Here is a 26,540-nt window from a genome sequence, read left to right on the forward strand (position 1 = left end):
CCCTCCCAGAAGAAGTGTCTGTAGATACTTTGATTCCTCCTCAGGTTGTCCTTCCTCCTTCTCTGTCTTCCCTTTTTGGAGAATGTGGGTGGCAAAAATGGAGGTGGTGAGGGGATTTTTCTTATGCTCTTGGAAACTTTTTTTTTAAACATAGTGTCCTTTTAAAATGATGGAAAGTAAACATTCACAAGCCAACAGATAATACCATTCCCTCTGCGTTAATCTTGCCTAGCCTGTATTTGAATTTACATGAAATGAAATACTTCCAAGTACATTTGAAGGGAGACTATTTACTTGAAAGATGATCAAAGAGCCCTTTCTCCATTCTGCACTCACTCTCGATGTTGAGTCTGGGCGCAGCTACCTCATAAAAATATATAACAGAATATGTCACTGATCTCAACATAAAAGCTCCTACATCCTTGGAAATCCTTCATGAACTTCAGGGATTCACATTTCCCGTGTATCAAAAGATCTGTGATATTTATAGTATACGCAGTTTTAAAAATGTGGTTTCTCTATAGCTAACTATCCTCTCCCGGCCCTCAAAGGGGAAGTAGGAAGCATTCCATCACCTCGCCTGAATACTGACTAAGAATTCTTGGAAGTAAGACCTGGAATCTGTGAGAAGGAAGCCGAAATGTGAAACATGGACATTTTTCAAAGAAGGATTTTAGTAGAAGAAAAATGTCCTTCTTCACCTTGGAGATCTACATCTTTGTACAGAGCAGGGGCGTAGACATCACTTACTGCTCTGGCTTCTTCCACGGTTACCATCTCCACCACTAGTTTGGGGAACTTCCTTATTTACCACCTCCCACTACGGACCGGTGACCTCATTGTATGATTTACCTTCCCAAAGAAAGAATGATATTCTAGGTTGCTTGGATGGAAACGATCTCGTGATCTCTACTTACTATCCCACAGTTACTACTGTTTTAATTTTAGGAGCATAAGTGTTTGGTGTGGGGCGGGCTGTGAAAGATAAAACAAGGAGGAAGCAGGACGGGGCCATGATGCTGCTCTGACCCCCGTGACAGGAAAGAGAGAAGGAGCTGGACAGAGTAGAGAGAGCCTCAAACTGTGGGGCAGCTTAGACATGGTCTTGACAACTCAACAGGGGCTTTGGGGTAAAGATTGCCCATTCGCTGAGTCCTGCATTGGGCAGAAACACCCAGGCCCCCTGACTATTAACGTTCAGTTTGCAAAGGAAATCTGGATGGGGCCTCTAAGACCTCAGCAGCGGGCTGGACTCAGCAGCAGAATGCTTCACTGGGCCCAAGGAGTGATATTTTAAGATCTGCCTGAGCATGCCACAGCCTCCACCACACCCAAATGTCTTATGCCTGGCCTGTCTCACTCATGTATATTTCTTGCCCAGCTCCTATAATCCTTTGAGTTTGCTGCTCCTCCTTATAGCTGTCTTTAAACCAGCTCTTTCTGGATTTGCACACATTTGGATGTAAGAGTTAGCAGATTAGAGTAGGAAACAGACTGGGACTTGGGAAGGCTGTGCAGAGTATTGGCAATAGCAGGCTTCAGTCAGATGGATGCGAGTTTGAATCCCCGCTCTGCTACCTGCTGCTGCATGACCGGAGGCAGGTCATTAATCTCTCCTAGTCTCAGGTGCCACAAAGCACTAAAATGAGGCCAACAGAGCAATCAGTGTACCCCCCGACCTGCCCCCCAGCCCTGACACTCTTGAGTTTCTGCAGCTTTGCTCTTTTGAGTAAACTAAAGAAAAAGAAAATTGAAGGTAAAGCAGAGAAGAAGGCTGTGTACGTGGGCGAGTGCACGTGGGTGCAGTCACCCGGGCAGTGTGTCCACCCCGGCCTAGAGAGGGGATTTCCATCCTAGGAACAGGACGATGAAGCAGCATAACCAAGGCTGCAGCAGCTGCTTCTCTCCCGGCTCATCTAAGCTGCTCCTGCCTAGAGCTGCCATGCCTGCGGATGGCTCTTATACCACCGTGGATGATGAAAGTGTGCGGACTAGTTCCCTCTCTTCTTCTTACTTTCCCTGGCCCATTCAGCAGTGCGTCCCTCCCTTCTCTGCAGTTATGCACCTGCTCTTCTTCCAAGCCTCACCTCAAGTTGCATCCAGTCCTTCACCAGCTCCTCCCCAAAACTAACAAAATCCAGCCTTCGCCCTCAGCCAAGCCACAGGCATCTCCCAGCTGGACCAGACAATTGGCTTTGAATCGCCTCTCTGGCTTCCACTTGCTCCATGCACCCCATTTTCCACCCAGTAACCACATATAAACAGCACCCGCTACGGAAATTAGGAGCCAGGGCCTTTGTTGATCTCTCTCCAGGCAACCTGGTCATTTTTCAGTTCCTCCAACTTTCCATGCACCCCCAACACACACATACACACTCACTCACACTCACACACACCCCCTCACCCACGCACTCTGGCCTCCACACATTCCTCTTCCTCTGCCTGAATGCTCTTTATCTGACTAACACTTTATCTGACTGACTCCTTATCTAACTCCTCCTCACCCCCAGATGGAAGCTTCTATGGCCACTTTCTCAGGTAAACTTTCCCTAAGCCCTCACCCATCACTACTTCCCAACTGCACTTATAATTTTTCATAATTTCCTATATTTTATTTATCATAACTTCCTGTATTTTTTATAACTTCCTGTATTTTATTTCTCATAACTTCTTGTATTTTCTTTCCATCTCACTTACGAGAGGTGGAAACCCTGTATTTATTTCTGTGATGATTTGATTAGAATTTGTCTCCTCCACTAACATGTACACGGCATGAGATCAAAAACAGTTTTGTTCACCACGATGCCTCCAGCAGAGCCCCTGGAATGTACATCGTTACTGGAATACAGTTGATGCTCAATACAATCTTGGTGAATGAATGAATGAATGAATGAATGAATGAATTGCTTCCCAGATTTCTCCAAGTGCAGCTAAGACCACTCTATCCTCAGCTGCTCGGGTTTAGATGAGCACATTGCATCTGCCAGGTGTGGAAAGGTCTCCACACTGAGGTTGTCATCACCATGAAGGCAGTGAGTCTCTTATTCTTCACGTTTGTTTCCCTATCCTCCTCCCATTCTTCCTTCCAAATGCATATTCATTTTCCTTTTCCCTCTCCCAGCTGTTGTATGAAGATGGGCATTTGGGGGAAATGTCCTTTTTGGAAATCGTTTAAGAACATTTCTTCCATTGTACCCAGAATCTAACTGCTTGTGTACCCACAAGGAACAAAAATGTGAATATACGTCCTCCTTCACCTCTTAAATTTCTACACAAATATTTCCAAATTAACACTCTATTTAAGAATACCTTGTGAGTGGCCTCAGCAACCATTGCGATGGTTACTGGATGCCTTTGCAGTGGCCTGTCAACTGCTTCCATCTGTTATTCACAAAGAGCTCAGTGCAGCGCCAGGAACATGGGTGCAGGATGAGTGCTGGCTGCTGCTATTGCAATGTCCAGTGCTCCCTGCACGCCCAGCCTGACCATAACAGCCTGAGCCCAGCCGAAAGCGGGGTGGGCAGGGGCAGCCTCTGCAAAGGGGTGACTCGAGCTGAGACCCAGAGGAGGAGGATCTGGCGGAAGAGAGTTCTGGGCAGAAGGAACAGCAAAGGAAAGGTCTGAGGTGGAAGCAAGCTCAGGGCATCTGATAAAAGTAAGAAAACAATATGACTGGAGGGAAATGAATGAGGATAGAGCTGCAAACTGGGAGGCTGATCCTGCCTCGAAGCCACACTAGGAACGTGACCTTTTGTTCTGAATGCAGTTCTAAGCAATTAGAGGTTTTTAAAATAAGAGGCCAACAGGATCCAATTTATGTGTATAAAGTAAAATATTCTGACTAGTGTCTGGAGAGTGGATTATAAGGTGAAAGAATGGATGTGAGGAACCAATTAGAATTTAAGTGACCTTGGACAAGTCATTTGATCTCTCTGACCCTCAGTTCTCTTATCTGTAAAATGGGGATAAGAAAGTCTGCCTCTGAGATTTCATAGAAATAGGTAATATAATGACTTCAGTGCATCCAACACAAAATAGGTTCTCATTCGATATAATTCCCTGTTTTCCCTCCATTCCAGGTAAGGAGCTCCCCAAGACTTTGCACATGCATTTCATTCTTCTTTTGTAACATTAACATTGATGGTCTTTGCTACTGAAACTCTGAGGCATAATTAATTGATTGCATGAGCTGTCCAGAGACACCCCTGTCAATTGTAATGAAATGCCATACGGTGTTTCATTCATATTGAGGGGAATCGTGTTATGGCAACATATTTAGAGTTTTTCTTTGCTGGGAGTTTACATCCTTTGAAGATGTGATCTGCTGTCCTGAAGACAGCAGGTCAAAATTACAAAGTAAATCATATATCAAGAACAAGACTGCTGCTATTCATCTTGGACAGCTGTGGGTGCCCAGTGGGGTGGATGATCATAAAAACCCCATTGTTCTCTGGGAAAAGGTCCTTACTTTTACAATAGGCAAATCCACCAGCTAAGCTGCTTTCAATCTGGGCCCTTCAGAGCAGCTGCCATATTGCAACAACTGCTCTGGTTAAAGATATGCACTATCTTATTTCTAGACAAATGCAAGCACATTTCAGATGATGGGTTTTTAAAGATTGCTTTAAATGTATTTCATGGGAATTACGATGAAATATACCATAATTATTTCATTATAGCCTCTGCAAAAGCTTTTATTTTCCCTTTTGTTCCCAATGTAGATGGTTGAAGTACAGTTTTCAAAAAGGCAAAATTATGACTCTCATGCAAATATAAAATGAACTCATGTCAAAGATTTTAATCAATTTTGATCAATTAATAGGGAATCAATGAAATGTTAAAACTAGGTCAAAGATTGTTGAGGATACTTGTCCAACTTGAATGAATTTATTTTTAAAAAGAGATCATTGAGGCGCTAGGTAGGTATAGGCAATTTAATTAAGGAATATTAGAGTGTGATCGCAAGGCTAAGTATGAAACTGGTTAAAGTCCTACAAGATAATAAACCTACAAGATAATAAACCTTTCAGATTATCGTTTCAGATAATAAACCTTTCAGATTATTGTTTTTTACTCAACAGCAATTATTTGTCTAGTTAACTGGAAAAAAAATCTGCAAAGTAGCATGTAACTTTCATGAGTCTGTTTTTTTTTTTTTTTTTTTTGTGAGACAGGGTCTCACTTCCTCACCCAGGCTGTAGTGCAGTGGCGCAATCTTGGCTCACTGCAACCTCCACCTCCTGGGCTCAAGCTAGCCACCCACCTCAGCCTCCCCAGTAGCTGGGACTATAGGCATGCACCACCACACTGGACAATTTTTGTATTTTTTGGTAGAGACAGGGTTTCACCATGTTGGCCAGGCTGGTCTGGAACTGGCTTCAAGTCATCCACACGCTTTGGCCTCTCAAAATGCTGGGATTCCAGGCATGCGCCATCACACCCAGCCTAAGTCTTGACCTTTAATCAATACTCTTTATAAGACTCTAAAACTCTAGTCCCTTAAATACTTCATCACTGCTGGATTCTCCAAGCTCAGTACCCACATTCTTGTGAAACCCACTCCCAACACATTCAAGGGATAATGATTCCGTGTGCAGACTAGTTATGCCTTGAGGTTTATCTTCTGGACATGGCTGGTGGTCATTCTTACTGAAGGTTATCCAAAAGTGTGGGCGGGGGGGGTCACAGAAAGCTTCCCTCTTACCCTACTCCAGACAGAAATAGGAGTGCTCCTCTTGGTGTTTGTGATTTCTTACCTCTTAAAGACTTGAAAATGGGGGCGTTGTGTCATGCCTCTCTTTCATTCATTAACTCAACAAGTAGCTAAAGATCCCCTACTCTGTGCTGGATCATGGGATGCAGTCCAGAACAAGAGGGTGTGGCCCTCGCTCTCCTGGAGCTTACGTTCTTGTGGGGAGACAGACCCTGGATGAGTTGAACCCTAATGTGACATGTACTGACGTGCAAAGGTGTTGAGCAGAAGTATGGGAAGAACTAGTTTGGTCGAGAGGGTGTCAGGGACCCTTTTTCTAAGGAAGTGACATTTAAGATAAGCCTGGAAGGATATGTGGGATTTCACTGGGTGGAAAGCTGCTGACTGCTTTGGGTTAGAGAGAACAGCATGATTGAGGGACTCAAGCCCTCAGAAAGGGTGGCACCCTGGAGGCCAGTGAGGAAGTGATACCTATGAGGCTGGAAGTGTGGAAAGGGCCAAAATCGCACAGGGCCTTGATGGTTTGGGCACAGTTTGGGCTTTGTCCAAAGGGTGGTAGGGAGTCACTGAACGGTGGTAGAGAGGGGAGTGGCATGATCAAAATTTGTGTCCCTGAAAAACTTGAGGACGGCAACAGTGCCATATGTAATAAACATTCCATAAATGTTTGCTGAATCTGTGAAGGAACAATTGACTGACCCAGAAAGACACCCACCCCATGGGATGCCTGACACCGGGAAGTACAGTCAGTGTCCATCGGCTGTAGCTCAGCTCTCTGCTTTTCAATGTCATCTCATACACTCACTGGGCTCAGACAAGTGATAGCTTCATAACTTCCCTCTCACTTGAGGATTTCTGCTTCACCATGGAGGAGAGAGGAAATCTTTACAGGCAGGAATGCCCCTCACAATACACATGCCCCTAACTCGTTTTGGGACCTTTTTTCTATTAAAAAATGAGCTAAAAGTGGGGTACAGCAGGGTGGTGACACATTCCCCGAGTTGCCTGCAAATTATCCCCTCAGTGGCATGAGGGCAGCAGCTGATTCTGTAGTTTTGAGTAGTCTGGGTGTTGCTAAGAATGTGCTGGGAAACATTTCAAGTTTCCTTGACAAAGGTTTCTAAACAAATACATCATCCAACAAAGAGGTAATGCACAGGGTAGATTAGGGTACAAGGAACTGTGCAGTCTCATTCACAGTGGGCGGAGGTGTGAACTGATTGAACTTTGCTGGAGGGCAACGTGACAGCACCTGGAGCCCTGATGGTTTCCACCCACCGACTTCCCACCGAAGAATTTATCCATGGAAATAAATAAGGGGAGTTGCAAATATTAGCTATAAAGATGATCATTTCAGCATTGTTTGTAATAGCTGAAACCTGCAATTAGCTAAAATGTCCAAAACCAACAAGAAAAATTATGTTTCATCCGTACAATGGAAAACCAAGTCACTGTTTTAAAGGATATTGAAGAAAAATGTTTATTGACATGGAAAGATGCTCACAATTTATTTATTTATTTATTTATTTGAGAGGGAGTCTCACTCTGTCACCCAGGCTGGAGTGCAGTGACACCATTTCAGCTCACTGCAACCTCCACCTCCCAGGTTCAAGTGATTCTTCTGCCTCAGCCTCCCAAGTAGCTGGGACTACAGGTGCATGCCACCACTCCCAGCTAACTTTTTTTTTTTTTTTTTTGTATTTTTAGTAGAGATGAGGTTTCACCATATTGGCTAGGATGGTCTCAAACTCCTGACCTTGTCATTCGTCCGCCTCGGCCTCCCAAAGTGTTGGGATTACTGACATGAGCCACTGCGCCCGGTCCCACAATTTACTTTTAAGTGGGAAAAAAAAAGCAGATTATAAAACTGTGTGTTTCATATTATGCCATTAGTTTTAAAACTTTAATGATGACTCTAGGTGTGTATGTGAACAACTGTGCAAAAGAAAAGATCTGGAAACATACAAAAACCAAAGGATTAACAGCAGTTACCTGTGGTGGCAGCACTGCAGGCGTTTTAATTTTCTTCTGTTTGCTTATTATTATTTTTACTTTTTCTTTAATGAAATTGTATTACTTTTGTAGAAAGAACAAAAGGTTTTATTTACAAAAATTGTTCATGATCTCCTAGGATCTCAGCTGTATTAGATTTTGTGGGGGACGTTCAATGTCTTTCTGGGTGTGTGAAGGATCTGCTTCTTCTTATGCTTTTTAGATAGACTTGTGGTAGTGTTTCCTCTAATCCACACAGGCCTGCTTGTCTGGTTAAGATGGTATTTATCAGCATTGGTCTTCCAATTCCATTGTTGTAACAGAATAGAAATATTAGGCAAGAAGCACAATAATTTTCAACAAACATAATGGAAGAGTTGGTCACTTTTGCTTTATTTGTGAACCGTATGAACAAAGGTTAATGAGTTTAAAAGGTGTAATTAAATGTATTTAGAAAAATAAAAAAGAACTGGAAGGATAAATACCAAAAATGGTGTGAATTGGTATCTCTTAGTGGTGGGATTATGGGTAATTTTCATTTCCTTCTTTTATTTCTCTCTTTTTCTGTAATGAACATGTATTGATATAAAAAGGTGGGGAAAGGTAATTACTTTAAAACCTAAAGAAACAAGTTGTCTTCATGTAATTACAGTGGAAAGTTCAGATAAGAAGGGGGCTCAGCCATCACTGCCCTGGCAACAAGGCGACTTTTTTTAGAACTGTGTGGCTTACTGAAAGAGCATGGGTTGGAGAATTAGGAGACTGGGTTTGATCCTGGCTTTGTGACCACAGGCCAGTCACTAACCCCCTGAGTCTCTTGTCGTTCACTAGTTTTTTGTTTTGTTTTGTTTTTGAGATGGAGTCTCCCTCTGTTGCCCAGGCTGAAGTGCAGTGGCATGATCTCGGCTCATTGCAACCTCCGCCTCCAGGGTTCAAGCGACTTTTCTGCCTCAGTCTCCCAAGTAGCTGGGACTACAGGCATGCGCCACCACGCCCAGCTAATTTTTGTATTTTTATTAGAGACGGGGTTTCACCGTATTGGCCAGGCTGGTCTTGAACTCCCGGCCTCAAGTGATCTGCCCTCCTCGGCCTCCCAAAGTACTGGGATTACAGGTGTGAACCACTGCGCCCAGCCTCTTGTCATTCACTTATTAATGAACATTTATTGAGCATCTTCTATGTACCTGGGTCTGGGCCTGACACTGGGGACAGAATAGCCAAGTGAGATGTGGGCCCAGCAGTCACAGAACTGCCAATCCAATTAAGAAGGAAAATAGCAAAAACCAGACAAAAAGCAATCTAATAGTAATAACAGTCACAGCTGCCTGTACCAAGCATTTACTAAATGCTAGGCACCTGTGCATGACAGAGAGAGAGATACCCATATGTATACACAATATATAATGGATTGCTATATATATATATGTGTGCGTGTGTGTGTGTATATATATGTATGTATATGTATATATATAGGATATATGTTGTGCACATATATATCAACCCGTTATATATAGTGTGTGTGTGTGTGTGTGTGTGTGTGTGTATATACATATATATATCTCAACCCATTTAATTCTCACAATAACCCCATGAGGTAGGTATTACTATTATTACCATTTTACAGATAAGGAAACTGAGGCTCTGATAGGGTAGCTAATTTGCTCAAAGGTACACAGGTACGAATTTCTACCCCACTATGCGCTATGCTACACTGAACTACATAACTACAAGGGTCATGATTTCCACAAATTAAAACAGGGCCATGACCCAGGAGTTGGAAACCAGCCTGGGCAATGGCAAAACCTCTTCTCTACAAAAATACAAAATTTAGCCCGGTGTGGTGGCACGCATATGTAGTCCCAGCTACTTGGGAGGCTGGGGTGGGGGGACTGCCCGAGCCCGGGAGGTCGAGGCTGCAGTGAGCCAAGATTTCACCGCTGCACTCCAGCCTGGGAAACAGAGTGAGACCCTGTCTCAAAACCAAAAACAAACAGGGCCATGAAAGCATATTAGGACCATCCAACCTCGTCTCAGGATACAGGTAAGTCTGCCCTGAGGATGTGACATTTCACTTAGACCCCAAGGATGTGAAGGAACAAATCAGGCAAAGAGCAGGGACAAAGAGCCTCTGGGGTGGAAGAAATGAAATGAAAGGGCATTATGAATTTGCATGAAGCTTTCTAAGAGAGTGAGATTGGTGTAGCGGTCACTGGCCATGGTGCTAACAGCAAATTGTCTTCTCCCCTCTCCACCCCCAGGCACTCCTGGCCAGGGCACTTTATGACAACTGCCCTGACTGCTCCGATGAGCTGGCTTTCAGCAGAGGGGACATCCTGACCATTCTGGAGCAACATGTGCCAGAAAGTGAGGGTTGGTGGAAGTGTTTGCTCCACGGGAGGCAAGGCCTGGCCCCTGCCAACCGCCTCCAAATCCTCACGGAGGTCGCTGCAGACAGGCCGTGCCCCCCACTCCTGAGAGGCCTGGAAGAAGCTCCTGCCAGCTCAGAGGAGACCTATCAGGTGCCCACTCTACCCCGCCCTCCCACTCCAGGCCCCGTTTATGAGCACATGAGGAGTTGGGTGGAGGGGCCCCGGCCCCCTACTGCCCAAGTCTATGAATTCCCCGACCCTCCCACCAGTGCCAGAATCATCTGTGAAAAGACTCTCAGCTTTCCAAAACAGGTACGGATGCTTCCATCTACTAGACACGGGTTGAGGGGTATGGAAACACCCAGAGGCCCAACTACCCCTTGAGTCATGGGTGTCCTTCAGATCAAACACGCAAAATGGGAGCCCAGATTGCTGGTGATCACGCCCGGGGAGCTTGTGTGCCAGGTTGGGATGGAGAACTCAGCGGCCTCCACCCTCTTGTCATTGACACCCTCGGCCCCCCTGTGATTCCCCAGCTCTCCAAGGCTGGGCACACTCTGTGGGAAATGGAATGCTTAGCTGAGCTGTGTGGGAAGGCACTGAGGATGTTCATGGCAGCCTTTTCACAGGATGAAGGATCACCAGGACTCCCAGTGACAAATGGCAGGGTGGGGTTTCCATGGGTTCAGAGGCAAGAAGTTACACATCACATTTAAAATGTATATTCCAGGCCGGGCACGGTGGCTTACACCTATCTATATTCCCAGTACTCTGGGGGGGTGAGACAGGAGGATCATTTGAACTCAGAGTTCGGGACCAGCCTGGGCAACATAGTGAGACCCTGTCTCTACCAAAATTTAAAAATTAGCCAGCATAGTAGCACACACGTGTAGTCCCAACTACTTAGTGGGAGGCTGAGGCAGGAGGATCGGTTGAGCCCAGGAGGTCGAGGCTGCAGTGAGCTATGATTGTGCCACTGCACTCCAGCCTCGGTGGCAGTGAGAACCTGTCTAAAAAAAAAAAAATGTATATCCCCTTCAATGCAGAAATTTTATTTCTAGAACCTGCTATGGAAATATACAAGCAGGCAAATATATGTCTGGATGAGGAGGCTGTAGCCATTATGGCATAGAAAACTCAAAGAGGCCTAAATGTTTATTAACAGTTGGATTGGTTATACATATCTTGGCATATCACCACAGCAAGCTGCTGTGCAGTTGTTAAAAAAAAAAAATGAGGCATTTATAAGAGGGAAGAAAGATCTATTTAAACAAAAACCAAACAGATATAAACTCAAAAAAGAGGCAGGGCGCAATGGCTCATTCCTGTAATCCCAGCACTCTGGGAGGCAGAGGCGGGCAGATCACAAGGTCAGGAGTTCGAGACCACCCTGGCCAACACAGTGAAACTCCGTCTCTATTAAAATACAAAAAATTAGCTGGGCATGGTGGCGGGCACCTGTAATTCCAGCTACTCGGGAGACTGAGGCAGGAGAATCACTTGAACCTGGGAGGGGAAGGTTGCAGTGAGCTGAGATCGCACCATTGCTCTCCAGCCTGGGCGCCAAGAGTGAAACTCCATCTCAAAAACAAACAAACAAACAAACAAAAAACTCTAAAAAGGAATTCTGTATATGAGTGTGTGTATGCATGTGTGCTCTCACACTGAGACTGAGAAGTACATGCTCCAGGGATAGTTACCCCAAGGAAGGGGAACTGGTTAAAGAGAAAGAGGGCAGTAAGCTGGGGCCTTTATTTTATTCACTCCTGTGTCCTCAGCACGTGGGACCAGGCCTGGCCTGGGGTAGGTGCTCAATACATATCTGACAAACAAACAAATTAGGAAGTTGATTTTTATGTCATATTGAACATGTATGACATCTGTAATTTTTAAAAATATCAATTTGTTTTTTTTGAGACTGGGTCTCGCTCTGTCTCCCAGGCTGGAATGCAGTGGTACAATCACTGTTCACTGCAGCCTCAAACTCGTGGCCTCCAGCAATCCTCCTGCTTCAGCCTCCCAAAGTGCTGGGATTACAGGTGTGAGCCACCGTGCCTGGCCTAAAGTACCAATTTTTAGAAACAGAGGAAAAAGAGCATTCATTAAATGTAGAATGGGCTAGGCTCGGTGGCTCGTTTCTGTAATCCCAGCAGTTTGGGAGGCCGAGGCAGGAGAATTGCTTGAGCCCAGGAGTTTGAGACCAGCCTGGGCAACATAGTGAGACCTCACCTTTACTAATAATAATAAAAAATAATTAGGCAGGCGTGGTGGCAGGCACCTATAGTCCCAGCTACTCGGGAGGCTGTGGCAAGAGGACCCTTGGAGCCCAGGAGATTGAAGCTGCAGAGAGCTGCTTTATGGCGCCCCCGCACTCCAGCCTGGATGACTGACCAGGACCCTGTCTTAAAAAATAATAAAACAAATGCGGCATGAAAACTTTTTTTAATAAGGAAAAGAATTAAAGTAAGGAAGGAGAAAAAGAATGCGCTATTTCCCCCAAAGCCCTGGCCTTCATGAGGTGTTGAGATGTAGAGCAGATGTGCACAGGCCTCAGTCACTGCAGGCATTTCCTGCCATCGGATGCTTTGCTTTCAGCTCCCATGACACATCCCACCCGGCCACAGCTCTGGCAGAGGGTCTTGGCAAGGTCTGTGTGCAGGGAAAGGCCACTCTCCCTGAGGCATGTGCTGTGGGGGCCCAGGAATGCGCTACTCACCATTCAGGCCTTATCCACACCAGCTTCCAAGGTTGTCTTCAAACAGGAAAGTGTTGATTCCTTAGAAGATTTTGAATACTTTACATTTTCTAACTCCCTGGGCTACAAGACATAGAACCAGACAGTTGTTACATAGAACAGCTGCCAGCACAGGCACTCGCTACAAACACCAAGAGGAAGCTGGTGGAGCCTTCTGAAGCAGTCAGTGAGGTGGACACTAACTCTCTTTTCTGGAACAACTGGCCCCGATCTAGGCCTGGCATGCTCAGCTGCTGTCTGAGCAGCTGACTCGGAGCAGGGCTTTGCTGAGGTTTCCTCTAAGAACAACAAGTGACATTAGCTGAAGTTAATTTGAATTTCTCCCAAAGCCATGAAAAGAAAAAACAAAAAATCAACAGCAACTCCTTCCTCTCCCTGAAAGAAAAACAGATGCGCTGTCCTCTGTTGGTTGACCAGAGGACCCTCGAAGACCACTTCACAATCAGTTAAGTTTTCTGATCCACAGAAAAGGCTGGCACCTCCTCCCAGCTCATGCCACTCAATACAGTGACAGGCTCCTACAAGGTACTTAGTAAATACCTGTTGCATGAATGAAATCGACCAAACACAACACAAGGTTTCAAAAATGTGGAGTCCACTATCGACTGCTAGATTGACATCCGTGTGAAAGGAAAGACGAGTTTACTATTGAAACTTAACTTTGAAAGATGATCAGGGCATTAGCAATGAGATCTGCCCTGGATGTTAAGTGCATCAACCATTTGAGCCCTTGCTTGTGCAGGCTGTGGCAAACAACAGAAACCGCAAGGAAATTCGGGGGGGGGGGTCCCTTTAACCACTGAGCAGAGTTCTTGAGGTGGCCACAGTAAAACCCCCCGGGGGAATTTCCTGCCTTGTTTTCCTTCCCTAAGTTCCCTCCATGTCTGCCCTACCTACAAGTTCGCTCCCTTCCTATTTATTTACTTAAAAAAAAATTTTTTTTTTTTTTTTTTTTGAGACAGAATCTCGCTCTGTCACCCAGGCTGGAGTGCAGTGGCGTGATCTCGGCTCACTGCAACCTCTGCCTCCTGGGTTCAAGAGATTCTCCTGCCTCAGCCTCCCAAGTAGCTGGGAACACAGGCTCCCACCACCACGCCTGGCTAATTTTTTTTTGTATTTTTAGTGGTGACAGGGTATTCTCCATGTTGGCCAGGCTGGTCTCGAACTCCTGACCTCAGGTGATCTGCCCACCTCAGCCTCCCAAAGTGCTGGGATTACAGGCGTGAGCCACTGTGCCCAGCCTATTTACTTAAAAATTGTTTTAATTTATTGGCTGGGTACGGTGGCTCACACCTGTAATCCCAGCAATTTGGGAGGCCGAGGCAGGTGGATCACCTGAGGTCAGGAGTTTGAGACCAGCCTGGCCAACATAGTGAAACCCTGTCTCTACTGAAAACACAAAAATTAGCCATGTGTGGTGGTGTGCACCTGCAGTCCCAACTAGTCAGGAGGCTGAGGCAGGAGAATCTCTTGAACCCGGGAAGTGGAAGTTGCAGTGAGCCGAGATCATGCCACTGCACTCCAGCTTGGGTGACAAGAGGAAAACTCTGTCTCAAAAAATAATAATAATTTTTAATTTCTTGCCTTCTCTGTGCTTGGAGTCTCTTAGCAAGAGATGTGGTCTGTGGCTTACAAGTCAGGAGTGCCATCTCATTTGGCTTCTGGGGCAGCCAATGTTGCACTGAGTGATTGGGAACCTCCCAACACCCTCTGTGTTTCTCCTTCCTCCTCTGTATTGGGAGAAGGTTGGACCCCATCTTTTCTAAAGTCACCTTCAGTTGTAGCTTTTGGTTTTTCTAAATACTTCTCTTCTTCCTCTACTCTGAGAAGGAAGGAGCTAGAAGAACTTGAAGACCAGTTAACAATCAGTTACAAATTTTCTGATCCACAGAAAAGGCAGGCATCTCCTCCCTGCTCATGTCAGCTAGCCATTAACCCTGAGGCTAAACCCACCTAGAAAATACATTCCAAATGGAAGCGGCTGTTGGTAGACGGGGCAACTCTGAGCCACTGGTTTTGAACTGTTTTCCCATGGCAACTCCACAGGCTTGGAACACAGCCTTTGTGAGGCATTTCACGGACTTTTTACATCTGTGTTGACAGTCTGTAGACAAAGAGTGGCCCCAAATTAACACCCGAGAAGGTGGAAACATGTCATTTTTCTCAAGTTGTCCTAAAAGAGGCTTCTATGTGTCAGAATCAGACATCTCTATAGCTGGGTGCGATCTCTGCATATGTTTAGATTAGAACAACTCTTCATTTTACAGATGAGGACATTAATTCCCAGGGAGGTGAAACTTCTCATGCAGCCACACAGCTGATGAAGCACGACTTCCATCACCCCCAAAAACACAGCCCTTATTCCTTGATTTTCTTTCACCTGACTCTGGCTGACACTATTCTTTCTGATGAACACTTTACTGAAATTTCACCTACAGATTTTAAGTTACAGCTCAGTAACTTATATCCAGACCACGAAACAACAAAACTACCACCCTAGAAGCCTCCAGTGCCTTCTCTCTGTCACTTCCCCACTAGGGTAACCACTATCTTGAGCTTTGTTTTACTTTTTATCCCAACTTCCTTAATATAATATGCTGGCCTAATTTAAAAAAAAAAAAAAACCACCACATCAAGAGCATATTTGATTTCAATTTAAATTCAGAAGGGACTCTTGTATTTCAAGAGAAAAGGGCCAGATTTCCTGGTGAAACTGCTCTTGGATCCACTAGTTCCTGAACTGGAGTTTCCTTCTGTGTCCCTAAACCTTTCGAAACTGTGTTTCTCAAACATGTTCCTTAATTGATCGCCATACTGGGCCTACGTTTTCCAAGAAGCACTGGGCATTTTTGAGCTGGCTTCCTTCCATCTGAAATGTCATACACAGGAAAGTCCCTTTGCTCTGTGGAGGTGCCCTTATAGGCAAAGGGGATCCCACAGTCAGCCATCAAAATAGAATGGGCCTGAAGTCATGGGGAGGAATGGGCCTTGGGACAGCATTTGGAAAGGGTCTGCGGGGGGAGAAAGCTTGGTGTGTTCAAATAAGTGAGAGCTGGGAGGGAGGAGACATGGAGGTGACAGCCAGTGGTCCGGGACACTCACTCAAGGTCCCTGGGTGTGACGGGTGCATAGCTTGTCAGACCGGGCAAGCAGCTTGGATTTCTGGCCTGGCGCGGTGGCTCACGCCTGTAATCCTTCCACTTTGGGAGGCCCAGGCAGGTGGATCACTTGAGGTCAGGAGTTCAAAACCAGCCTGGCCAACATGGTACTAAAAATACAAAAAAGTAGCGGGGCGTGCTGGCAGGCACCTGTAATCCCAGCTACTCGGGAGGCTGAGGCAGGAGAATCGCTTGAACCCGTGAGGCGGAGGTTGCAGTGAGCTGAAATGGCACCACTGCACTCTAGCCTGGGTGACAGAGCGAGACTCCGTCTCCAAAAAAAAAAAAAAAAAAAGAAGCAGCTTGGATTTCATTCAAAATGCAATGGGAAACCACTGACGGGCTTGTCCACCTAGACCAATCAGCCTGAGACCATCAGGAACAAAGTCAGGTTTACTGAGTGTAAAGAGGAAGATCACAGAGCAGAGGAACCACGAGGCAGCTCACAAACAGGAAAAGGTAGCGTCATGATACGATGGGGAAAGGCGGGGTTTCGGTGAAATCTAAGCGAAGCTGTGTCTTGATAGGCTCTGTGCCCAACAGGGCAGCGTGCAGCATGGACGAGGGCCGCTCTCCCCTTGGGAACCACGAAGCGGAGATAAAGGGGGAGTCCTGGACCCGGAAACCCCTTGTCCGAAGCGCTACATGAGAGCCTGGGAATCAAGGCTGCTTCTCTGTCAATGACTGAGATCCCCCAGGCGAGAGTGGGATGTTTCATTCTTAGGGAGAGCACTTTGGAGGGCTGTGCTTCGAGAGCCTAGGATTTTAGCGAACCAAGTTTCTCAGGGAGTCAGAAAGCAGTCGTCACTCAACGAAGGGGGCTGTTTTGACATGTGACAGCTGCAGCGTGTCCTTGGAAGAAATGTTCACCCTGTTTGCATTGCGGCTGCTTCATCTGCGTCCGTGAGTCTAGCCAGATGAATGGCAGGGTGGATTTTTACACTGTGTGCTAGTGTTTACCATCCAAGCGGCACACATCCACTCACCAAAAACAAACAGATAAATCTAGCACGTACATTCCCAGTGCTGCATCCTGGGGACACCATGATGAATAGAGGGACCCTGACCCAGTCCTCAGAAACTGCTCCTCCACCTGCATTCCCCTCCCTCAGCTCTGCACGTTGAAACCCTAATCACCCCCTGAGCCAACTTGGAAAGCCCCCTACTCAGCGACAGCTCCTTGGGACCCTGGTGGGAAGTACATTCTCCTTGTCCTGGACTCCGGAGCTTCACTCTTTCCTCTCCTCCAGGCCCTGTCTCGCTTACCAGCCTGTGCCCAGCCTATGCTCAGACCTCATTTCCCTCTTAAACTTTAAGCCTGTGGTAGACAGCATCTTCTACTCTAGAAAAATTAGCGCATTCCTAGGCCCCTCCTAGAGACGTTCTAGTTCAGGAGGTCTGGGTGGGAGACTTGGCAGCTGTATTATTTTAAAGTTCCTCAGGGGACTTGGATCCCTGGCTGGGTTCGGAAGCTGCTCTGTGCACCCAGTGTGGTACCCACCATTGAGCCAACATCATTGAGCTCTGGAGGATTAACTTGAATCTGAGGTTCCCATTCACAGACCCAGGCTCCACAGCTGAGACCATGTTTCCCAAAATGGCTTGAGCAATAACTGGCCAAGTGCTCTCAATGAAATATAAATCGGGGCCAGGTGTGGTGGCTCATGCCTGTAATCCCAGCACTTTGGGAGGCCAACGTGGGCGGATCACCTAAGGTCAGGAGTTCGAGACCAGCCTGACCAATATGGTGAAACCCTGTCTCTACTGAAAACACAAAATTAGCCTAGCATGGTGGCACGTGCCTGTAGTCCCAGCTACTCGGGAGGCGGAGGCAGGAGAATCGCTTGAACCCGGGAGGCGGAGGTTGCAGTGAGCCGAGATTGCACCATTGCACTCCAGCCTGGGCAACAGGAGCAAAACTCCATCTCAAAAAAAAAAAAAAGTTTATATATATAAATTGGATGGTCAATCCCATCCTTTGTAGGATAAAATTCAAACTCCTTAACTGACCTGCTCCCTGTTAACCTTTCCCACTCAGTCTCTCCCTCCTCCCCTCCCTCGCTCCTCTCCATCACTTTCACATTGCCAGGTTCTCTTCTGCCTCCCGCTGCTGCCAGCAAAAGCTGCCAGCTGCAGCTCATCTGGTCACCTCCTGCTTCCCTGCCTCAGCCCAGGTGACGAGTCCTTAGACAGCTCTCAGGCCTCAGTTTCCCCCCGACCTTGTTGGTCCCTCCACCTTACATTCTTAAAGTCCCCTCTGCCTATTGAGTGCACTTCTCCAGCCTCAGCCTAGCTAGATGAATGTAGATGAATAGCCCAGTATCAGAGTCACCGCCTCCTGGTCCCTAGAGAACATCAGAATCACCTGGCAAGCTTGTTAACACTGCAGGTTCCCGGCCCCCCTCAACACCCAGAGACTCCGTCCAACTCACGTGGGCCCAATAATCTGCATGTTAACTTGCTTCAGGTGAACTTCCCAGGTGAGGCAGATACAGGACATCGTGGGCCACCTGCAAAAAAGGCTGCCTCCACCAGGGAGCCTCCCACCCTTACCCTGCTGTCTTGAGAGTGAAGAGCCTGCCATTGGGGGTGCCAGGTGACCCCCTCAGCAGTGTCCACCCAGCTGTCTCTGCTTTTGGAGAGATGACTTTAAACCTGATTGTGATCATCAGAGTGACATTTCCTTTTCCTCTGCTCTCCTCCTTTCTCTCCAAGGCCATCCTCACACTTCCCAGACCTGCCCGGGCCTCACTGCCAACTCTGCCTTTCCAGGTGTATGACGTGCCTACCCAGCACCGGGGCCCCGTGGTCCTGAAGGTGAGCCTTGTTCAGGGGCCCCACATCACCCAGACCTCTGCGCCCACATTGCATTTCAGCATTACCATGGAGGCCAGGGGCTCAGCCTCCAGAATACACATCACCACTCAGAGGCCAACTTCATAACCTCCTTTTTACCCATGGAGTCCAGTCCTGCTTTAGAAAACATTATGACTACTTGAGTTCTGAATATTTTGACATTTTTACCTTTCATTTATAATAGATTGTTTTTTCTTTTTCTTTTTGAGATGGGGTCTTGCTATGTTGACCAGGCTGGTCTCGAACTCCTCAAGCAATCCTCCCATCTCAGCCTCCCAAAGTGTATAAGCCACTGTGGGTATAAGCCACCGTGCCCAGCCATTATTTATAATCGATATTTAATATACGTATGTGTGTACATACACACACACACACACATTTTTTTAAATGATATTTTGAAGGATATGCACCACAGTCTTAACACTGGATTATCATTGATTATCTTAACATTGATTATCTCTGGGGGAAGAAATTTTAGTTCTTTTTTTTTAACTTGTTTGTATATAAGTGGAACATCACATTTGTAAGACATGCTTCATGTGATCAAAAATAGCTTCACTCCTTCGTTAGCCCATCCAAATGCCCTGCAGTGGCGTTCTACCCACCCACCTACCGTTGGGATCAGTAGCTCCCAACTTTCATTGTATGCAAAAGCATCTGAGAGCTTTAGCCATCCTGGTGCCTGTGCCCCAACCCCAGAGACTGTTGAATCAGGTCTAGATGGGGCCCAAACATCAGGATTTTTAAAAGCTCTCAGGTGATTGTACTGAGCAGCCAAGATTGAGAACCACAGTTCCAGTCTAAATAAAATTTCAGGCAGGCTCTGTGACTTCCTGGTCACTCACAGGTAATAAGTCACTTTTGGCCAGGCGCGGCAGCTCACACCTATAATCCCAGCACTTTGGGAGGCTGAGGCAGGTGGATCACAAGGTCAGGAGGTGGAGACCATCCTGGCTAAAGCGGTGAAACCCCGTCTCTACTAAAAATACAAAAAATTAACCAAGCATGGTGATGGGTGCCTGTAGTCCCAGCTACTCGGGAGGCTGAGGCCGGAGAATGGCGTGAACCCAGGAGGCGGAGCTTGCAGTGAGCCGAGATCGCACCACTGCACTCCAGCCTGGGCGACAGAGCGAGACTCTGTCTCAAAAAAAAAAAAAAAAAAAAGTCATCAATGAAGACACACTTGTATGACTCACTTCACTCACCTTGCCCTAATCCCAGCCCCACTAGACCCTGTCTTTATGTAAAACTGTGACATTTTGTTCACCATGATTTTTTTGCATTATGATTTTTAAAAATATTGCATTTTAAATAGTATTTACTTTGATGATTGAGTTTTTTGGTGCCCTCTTAATGTTGTGCCCAAGGCAACTGCTTTGCTCTCCTCCCCCTGGTCCTGACCCTGAGAACAGGCCATCCACAGCACGGCTGCCACCCTCTCTCTTTTCACCTTTCCCAAGCCAGAATCAGCCCCCATCCACTGTGACCCCAAGCTCAGGGGCTACAACTCAAGTCATTGAATGGTCCCATGGGAACACTTGACGGTTTGCTTTTGGGGAGTGAAAGGCAACCCCCGCTACACTGCACCCCATTTCCCAGCTGAGGAGAGCCCTCAGAAGACTCACAGCCCAACTCCCTCTAAAGAAACCCCTTCCAATGTCCAACTATTTCTCTCTTTCTTTGCAAAACCTATTTTGGTGCTCTCTTGCCTTGCTTTGGACTTTGTAACCTGTTTTTTGTATCCTAATATATATGTTTTTAAATTATAGTACACATTACATATATAATATGTTATATATATATATATCTCAAGCCACTGAAGAAGTTTGAGCAGGGGAGTGACAATCAGATTTTTGGGAAGCACACATCATCGCTGGCCATCAGAGAAATGCAAATCAAAACCACCATGAGACACCATCTCACACCAGTTAGAATGGCAATCATTAAAAAGTCAGGAAACAACAGGTGCTGGAGAGGATGTGGAGAAATAGGAACACTTTTACACTGTTGGTGGGACTGTAAACTAGTTCAACCATTGTGGAAGACAATGTGGCGATTCCTCAAGGATCTAGAACTAGAAATACCATTTAACCCAGCCATCCCATTACTGGGTATATACCCAAAGGATTATAAATCATGCTGCTATAAAGACACACGCACACGTATGTTTATTGCGGCACTATTCACAATAGCAAAGACTTGGAACCAACCCAAATGTCCATCAGTGATAGACTGGATTAAGAAAATGTGGCACATATACACCATGGAATACTATGCAGCCATAAAAAACGATGAGTTCATGTCCTTTGTAGAAACATGGATGAAGCTGGAAACCATCATTCTGAGCAAACTATCGCAAGGACAGAAAACCAAACAATGCATGTTCTCACTCATAGGTGGGAAATGAACAATGAGAACACTTGGACACAGGGTGGGGAACATCACACACCGGGGCCTGTCATGGGGTAAGGGGAGTGGGGGGAGGGATAGCATTAGGAGATATACCTAATGTAAATAACGAGTTAATGGGTGCAGCACACCAACATGGCAGATGCATACATATGTAACAAACCTGCACGTTGTGCACATGTACCTTAGAACTTAAAGTATAATAATAATAAAAAATTAATAAGCTAATTACACAGATAAAAATAATAAATAAATAAAAATAAAAAATAAAATAAAATAAAAAAGATTTTTAGGAAGCACAGTGCCTGGCACTTAGGTCATTGCTAAGATGCACATTTATCAAATGAGTCTCTCACACCTTGTTTTTATTGCTGTCGTGATGTGCACAGTGTCATCCAGCTTCATGTCTGGTCATTAGTGGGCACTCGTTAAATATTTGCAGAATAAATATGAATGATAAAACAGGAAAATTTCTACTGAGAAAAAGAAAGAAGACATATTAGTTCTCAATCTCATTTATCCTCTGGCTTAATTTTAAGATGAACTCAAGATAAATTACCATTTTTAATTTAGGCAACTGCAGTTAAGGCTCTGTTGTTTTCCCCCCAACCTTTGATTGAGAAGTCTTTCTCTTTTTTTTTTTTTCTTCGAGATGGAATTTTGCTCCTGTTGCCCAGGCTGGAGTGCAATGGCGCGATCTTGGCTCACCACAGCCTCCACCTCCCAGGTTCAAGAGATTCTCCTGCCTCAGCCTCCCGAGTAGCTGGGATTACAGGCATGCGCCACCATGCCAGGCTAATTTTGTATTTTTAATAGAGTTCTTCATGTTGGCCAGGCTGGTCTCGAACTCCTGACCTCAGGTGATCCGCCTGCCTCGGCCTCCCAAAGTGTTGGGATTACAGGCATGAGCCACCACGCCCGGCCAAGAAGTCTCTTTTTAAAGCACAAAGTCCACTGTTGAATGTATACCCTGTTATGGGAAAAAGGACTGTAATGTCCCCTGCGTTGCCTCAGACAAGGAAGGCAGGAGACCCGTCACCCAGATTTCCACCATTAGAGCATCATGACCTAAAGCACCAAAAAGTCTTCAGGAATTTGTGTCTTTGTTTGGAAAAAAACACCGGAATAGGGAGCGTTTGTGATGTGTAGCCATTAGGAAAGAAACATTCAAGTTGTCTGCCTTTGTGGTCTTTCCCCAGGAGCCAGAGAAGCAGCAGTTATACGACATACCAGCCAGCCCCAAGAAGGCAGGACTCCATCCCCCAGCCAGCCAAGCAAGTGTAAGTATGAAGAGGTGCTAAGGTGCAGTGTTATGAACACATAAAAATCCTTTCAGAAATGTTATTAGCTTGGGGCCAGGTGCGGTGGCTGAAGCCTGTAATCCCAGCACTTTGAGAGGCCGAGGCAAGTGCATCACCTGAGGTTGGGAGTTCAAGGCCAGCCTGGCCAACATGGCAAAACCCTGTCTCTACTAAAAATACAAATATTGGCTGGGCGTGGTAGCGGGCACCTGTAATCCCAGCTCTTTGGGAGGCTGAGGTGGGCAGATCACTTGAGGTCAGGAGTTCAAGACCAGCCTGCCCAACATGGTGTAACCCTGTCTCTAATAAAATACAAAAATTAAAAAAAAAAAAGAAATGTTATTAGCTTGGTCAAAAATTAGAATGCAAATTCCTCTTAACAGAGACCTTATTGCATTTGAGGTAAAACCTCTCACTGCGCTTGTGTTCAGGAATAGGACTAATTATGTGGTTGGGATAAGTCATTTAACTTCTCTGTTTTTATGGGCTGGGAGTATTAAGTGCGATAATCTTGCAAAGGACCTGGGACAGTGCCTGGCACAGTGTGAAATTATGTAATGGCTTCTTCTTATGACAGACCTCAGGGGCGTGCTGTGATACAGTACACTTTTATCTGTATTGGGCAAAGGACTTTATCTGAAATCTGTGTAATCTATGTTTATAATTGGATTCTACCACATGTGTCCCACAAACACACTTACACCCAAGGTCATTAGGGAACATCTTACAAGAAAGCTGGCATTTCGCCGTGTCAGGGGGATGCATAGGAGTTTGGTGGATGGAAAAGAAATGGTTGCAAGGGCATTTAGGGCAGAGAAACCAGTTTGGGTAAAATGAAATACAGTAGCATGAGTCAGTGTTCTGAGTTCAGGGGAAGGTAAACAGCTTGGGTGGCTGGGCCTGTAAGCAGATGGTGGCAGACAAGGTGGGGTCAGTGTGGTGGAAGCGGAAAGAAATGAGGCTCAAAAGAATTGTGAAGGACCTTGAGTGGTAACAGAAATGGGGAGCTACTGAAGGAGCGGGGGAGTGATGATGAGATTTAAACGAGGCACTCGCACCCTCTTTTGAAAGCTACTAACCCGGCAACCATGTGTGGTTCTCCCACAGGGGCAGGGTGTTCCCCTGATCTCAGTGACTACCTTAAGAAGAGGCGGCTACAGCACATTACCAAATCCTCAGAAATCAGAATGGATTTATGACACTCCCGTGTCTCCAGGAAAGGCCAGCTTGAGAAATACGCCTCTCACCAGCTTTGCGGAAGAATCAAGGCCCCACGCTCTCCCCAGTTCCAGCTCGACTTTCCACAATCCTCCAAGTGGCAGATCCAGGTCCCTCACTCCACAACTGAATAACAATGTGCCCATGCAGAAAAAACTCAGCCTTCCAGAAATTCCTTCTTATGGCTTTCTTGTACCCAGAGACACATTTCCTTTGGATGAAGATGTCAGCTACAAGGTTCCTTCAAGCTTTCTGATTCCCCAAGTGGAACAGCAGAACACCAAGCCCAATATTTATGACATCCCTAAAGCAATGTCGAGTGTTTCTCAGGCTGGGAAGGTGCTGGAGAAAGCCAAGGAGGTGTCAGAGAATTCCACGGGCCATAATTCCTCATGGTTCTCCAGACGGACAACTTCCTCATCTCCTGAACCGGACAGATTATCAGGTTCCAGTTCTGACAGCAGAGCTAGCGTCGTTTCTTCGTGCTCCACCACATCCACCGACGACTCCTCCAGCTCTTCCTCGGAGGAGTCAGCAAAGGAGCTCTCCTTGGACCTGGATGTGGCCAAGGAGACAGTGATGGCTCTGCAGCACAAGGTGGTCAGCTCTGTCGCTGGCCTGATGCTCTTTGTCAGTAGGAAGTGGAGATTCCGAGACTATCTGGAGGCCAACATTGATGCAATCCACAGGTCCACTGATCACATAGAAGAATCTGTAAGAGAATTTCTGGATTTTGCCCGAGGGGTCCATGGGACTGCCTGTAACCTCACTGACAGTAACCTTCAGAACAGAATTCGGGACCAGATGCAGACAATCTCCAACTCCTACCGCATCCTGCTTGAAACAAAGGAAAGCTTGGATAATCGCAATTGGCCTCTGGAAGTTCTTGTGACTGACAATGTCCAGAACAGCCCAGATGACCTTGAGAGGTTTGTCATGGTGGCACGGATGCTTCCAGAAGACATCAAGAGGTTTGCCTCCATTGTCATTGCTAATGGAAGGCTCCTTTTTAAGGGGAACTGTGAAAAGGAAGAGACTGTGCAGTTGACCCGAAATGCAGAATTTAAGTGTGAAAAATGCATCCAGCCTCCCCAAAGAGAAACTGAATCACACCAAAAGAGTACCCCTTCCACTAAGCAAAGGGAAGATGAACACTCTTCTGAACTATTAAAGAAAAATAGAGCAAATATCTGTGGACAGGTGAGTTCAGAATTCCAAGTGATCGAAAAAGGGGCTTCAATCGTTACCTGGAGTAGTGGCTACTAAGATGCTGAGACTCTTTTGATAGTGTATAGGCTTTCGGGAGACACTGGTTCCATTTTCTAGAAAATAAAATTTGTGAAAATAAAATTCCTGATGAAATCTTATTAACAAGTCAGATAAAGATAGGTCAGCATAGGCAGATAGGTCAGTTGATTTGGATTTCTTCCGAAAACTTTTGGCGTTCAAGTTTACCATGATATTAGAATTAAAAGGCATTTTTACATTTCTTAAAAATCTATTATTTGAGTAGATTTTTAAAACCTCAACACCAAGTCTCCTTGCATTTTTGAAAGTTATAAATTTAGTCATTCTCAGTGTGTTTCTTAGCAACGAAAGAGGAAGTAGAAACATTCTTTCAAATTGCTCATGGTCTGATCAGCCTCCGGAATTTAGCTACTCTTAGAAATACTTTTCTGAGGCTGGGCATGGTGGCTCATGCCTGTAATTCCAATGCTTTGGGAGGCCAACGCAGGAGGATCCCTTGAGGCAGGAGTTTGAGACCAGCCTGGGCAACTTAGTGAGTGAGACCCCAGCTGTAAAAAATTTATTTTTAAATATCCAGGTGTAGCGGCTCATGCACTTGGGAGGCTGAGTGGGGGTATCCCTTGAGACCAGGAGTTTGGGGTTACAGAGAGCTATGATGGCGCCACTGCACTCCAGCCTTGGTGACAGAGCAAGAGCTAATCTCTAAAAAAAAGAAAAGAAAAAAAAGAGTTGGGATATGGTGGCTCACTCCCGTAAACCCAGCACTTCGGGAGGCCAAGACGAGCAGATCACTTGAAGTCAGGAGTTTGAGACCAGCCTGGCCAACATGGTGAAACCCCATCTCTACTAAAAATACAAAAATTAGCTGGGCGTGGTGGTGTGCGCCTGTAATTCCAGCTATTCAGGAGGCTGAGGCAGGAGAATCACTTGAACCCAGGAGGCAGAGGTTGCAGTAAGCTGAGATTGCACCACTGCACTCCAGCCTGGACCACAGAGCAAGACTCTGTCTCAAGAACAACAACAACAACAAAAAGAAAGAAATACTTTTCTGGATGAGTTCAGACATTATAGAGCGAGATGCTTCAGTTCAGGGATTGTGAGCCTTAAGAGGCCCAGAAGTCACTTGGGGGCTGTGTCAAGGAAATAATTTGGTGCTTTCAGCCCCAACCTTTGTGTTCTGCTGAAATGCCTGGTGGTGTAGGAACTTTAACATGTTCTAGAAATTTGGATGTTTAAAATTTACATACACGTATATATAACTTTAAACAAAGCCGTGTGGATCATTATATCAGGATATGTTGATAGGCAAAATTCAGCCTTTGGCCGGCCAAAGTCTCCTTTGGTTGAGAAAAGGAATCAGTAGGCAGAACCATCAACAGAAAATATGAGAAAGAATGCTCAAGTCTAAAGTGAACTTACACCCAAACAGTTCCACCATAGTGTAAAACACCACTCAATTTGGTAATTGGAAGGGATTTTATTTTTCAGACATTGCCTAACTTAGAAGAGAAAGAGAAACCT

At 45.8% G+C, this 26,540-nt stretch overlaps 1 protein-coding gene across 1 annotated transcript in view; it reads left to right on the forward strand.

The window, feature by feature from the left end:
- The window catches only part of CASS4 (Cas scaffold protein family member 4), a 45,928-nt gene that overhangs the window by 15,039 nt on the left and 4,349 nt on the right, over positions 1-26,540 (forward strand). Inside the window, exons 2-5 of the mRNA XM_054467283.2 lie at positions 9,964-10,386; positions 18,703-18,804; positions 22,452-22,532; positions 23,661-24,971. Coding sequence (XP_054323258.1) covers positions 9,964-10,386; positions 18,703-18,804; positions 22,452-22,532; positions 23,661-24,971 — 1,917 coding nt within the window. The remainder of the gene's footprint in view (positions 1-9,963; positions 10,387-18,702; positions 18,805-22,451; positions 22,533-23,660; positions 24,972-26,540) is intronic.

Source organism: Pongo pygmaeus, chromosome 21, assembly GCF_028885625.2.
Source record: "Pongo pygmaeus isolate AG05252 chromosome 21, NHGRI_mPonPyg2-v2.0_pri, whole genome shotgun sequence".
Lineage (NCBI taxonomy): Eukaryota > Metazoa > Chordata > Mammalia > Primates > Hominidae > Pongo > Pongo pygmaeus.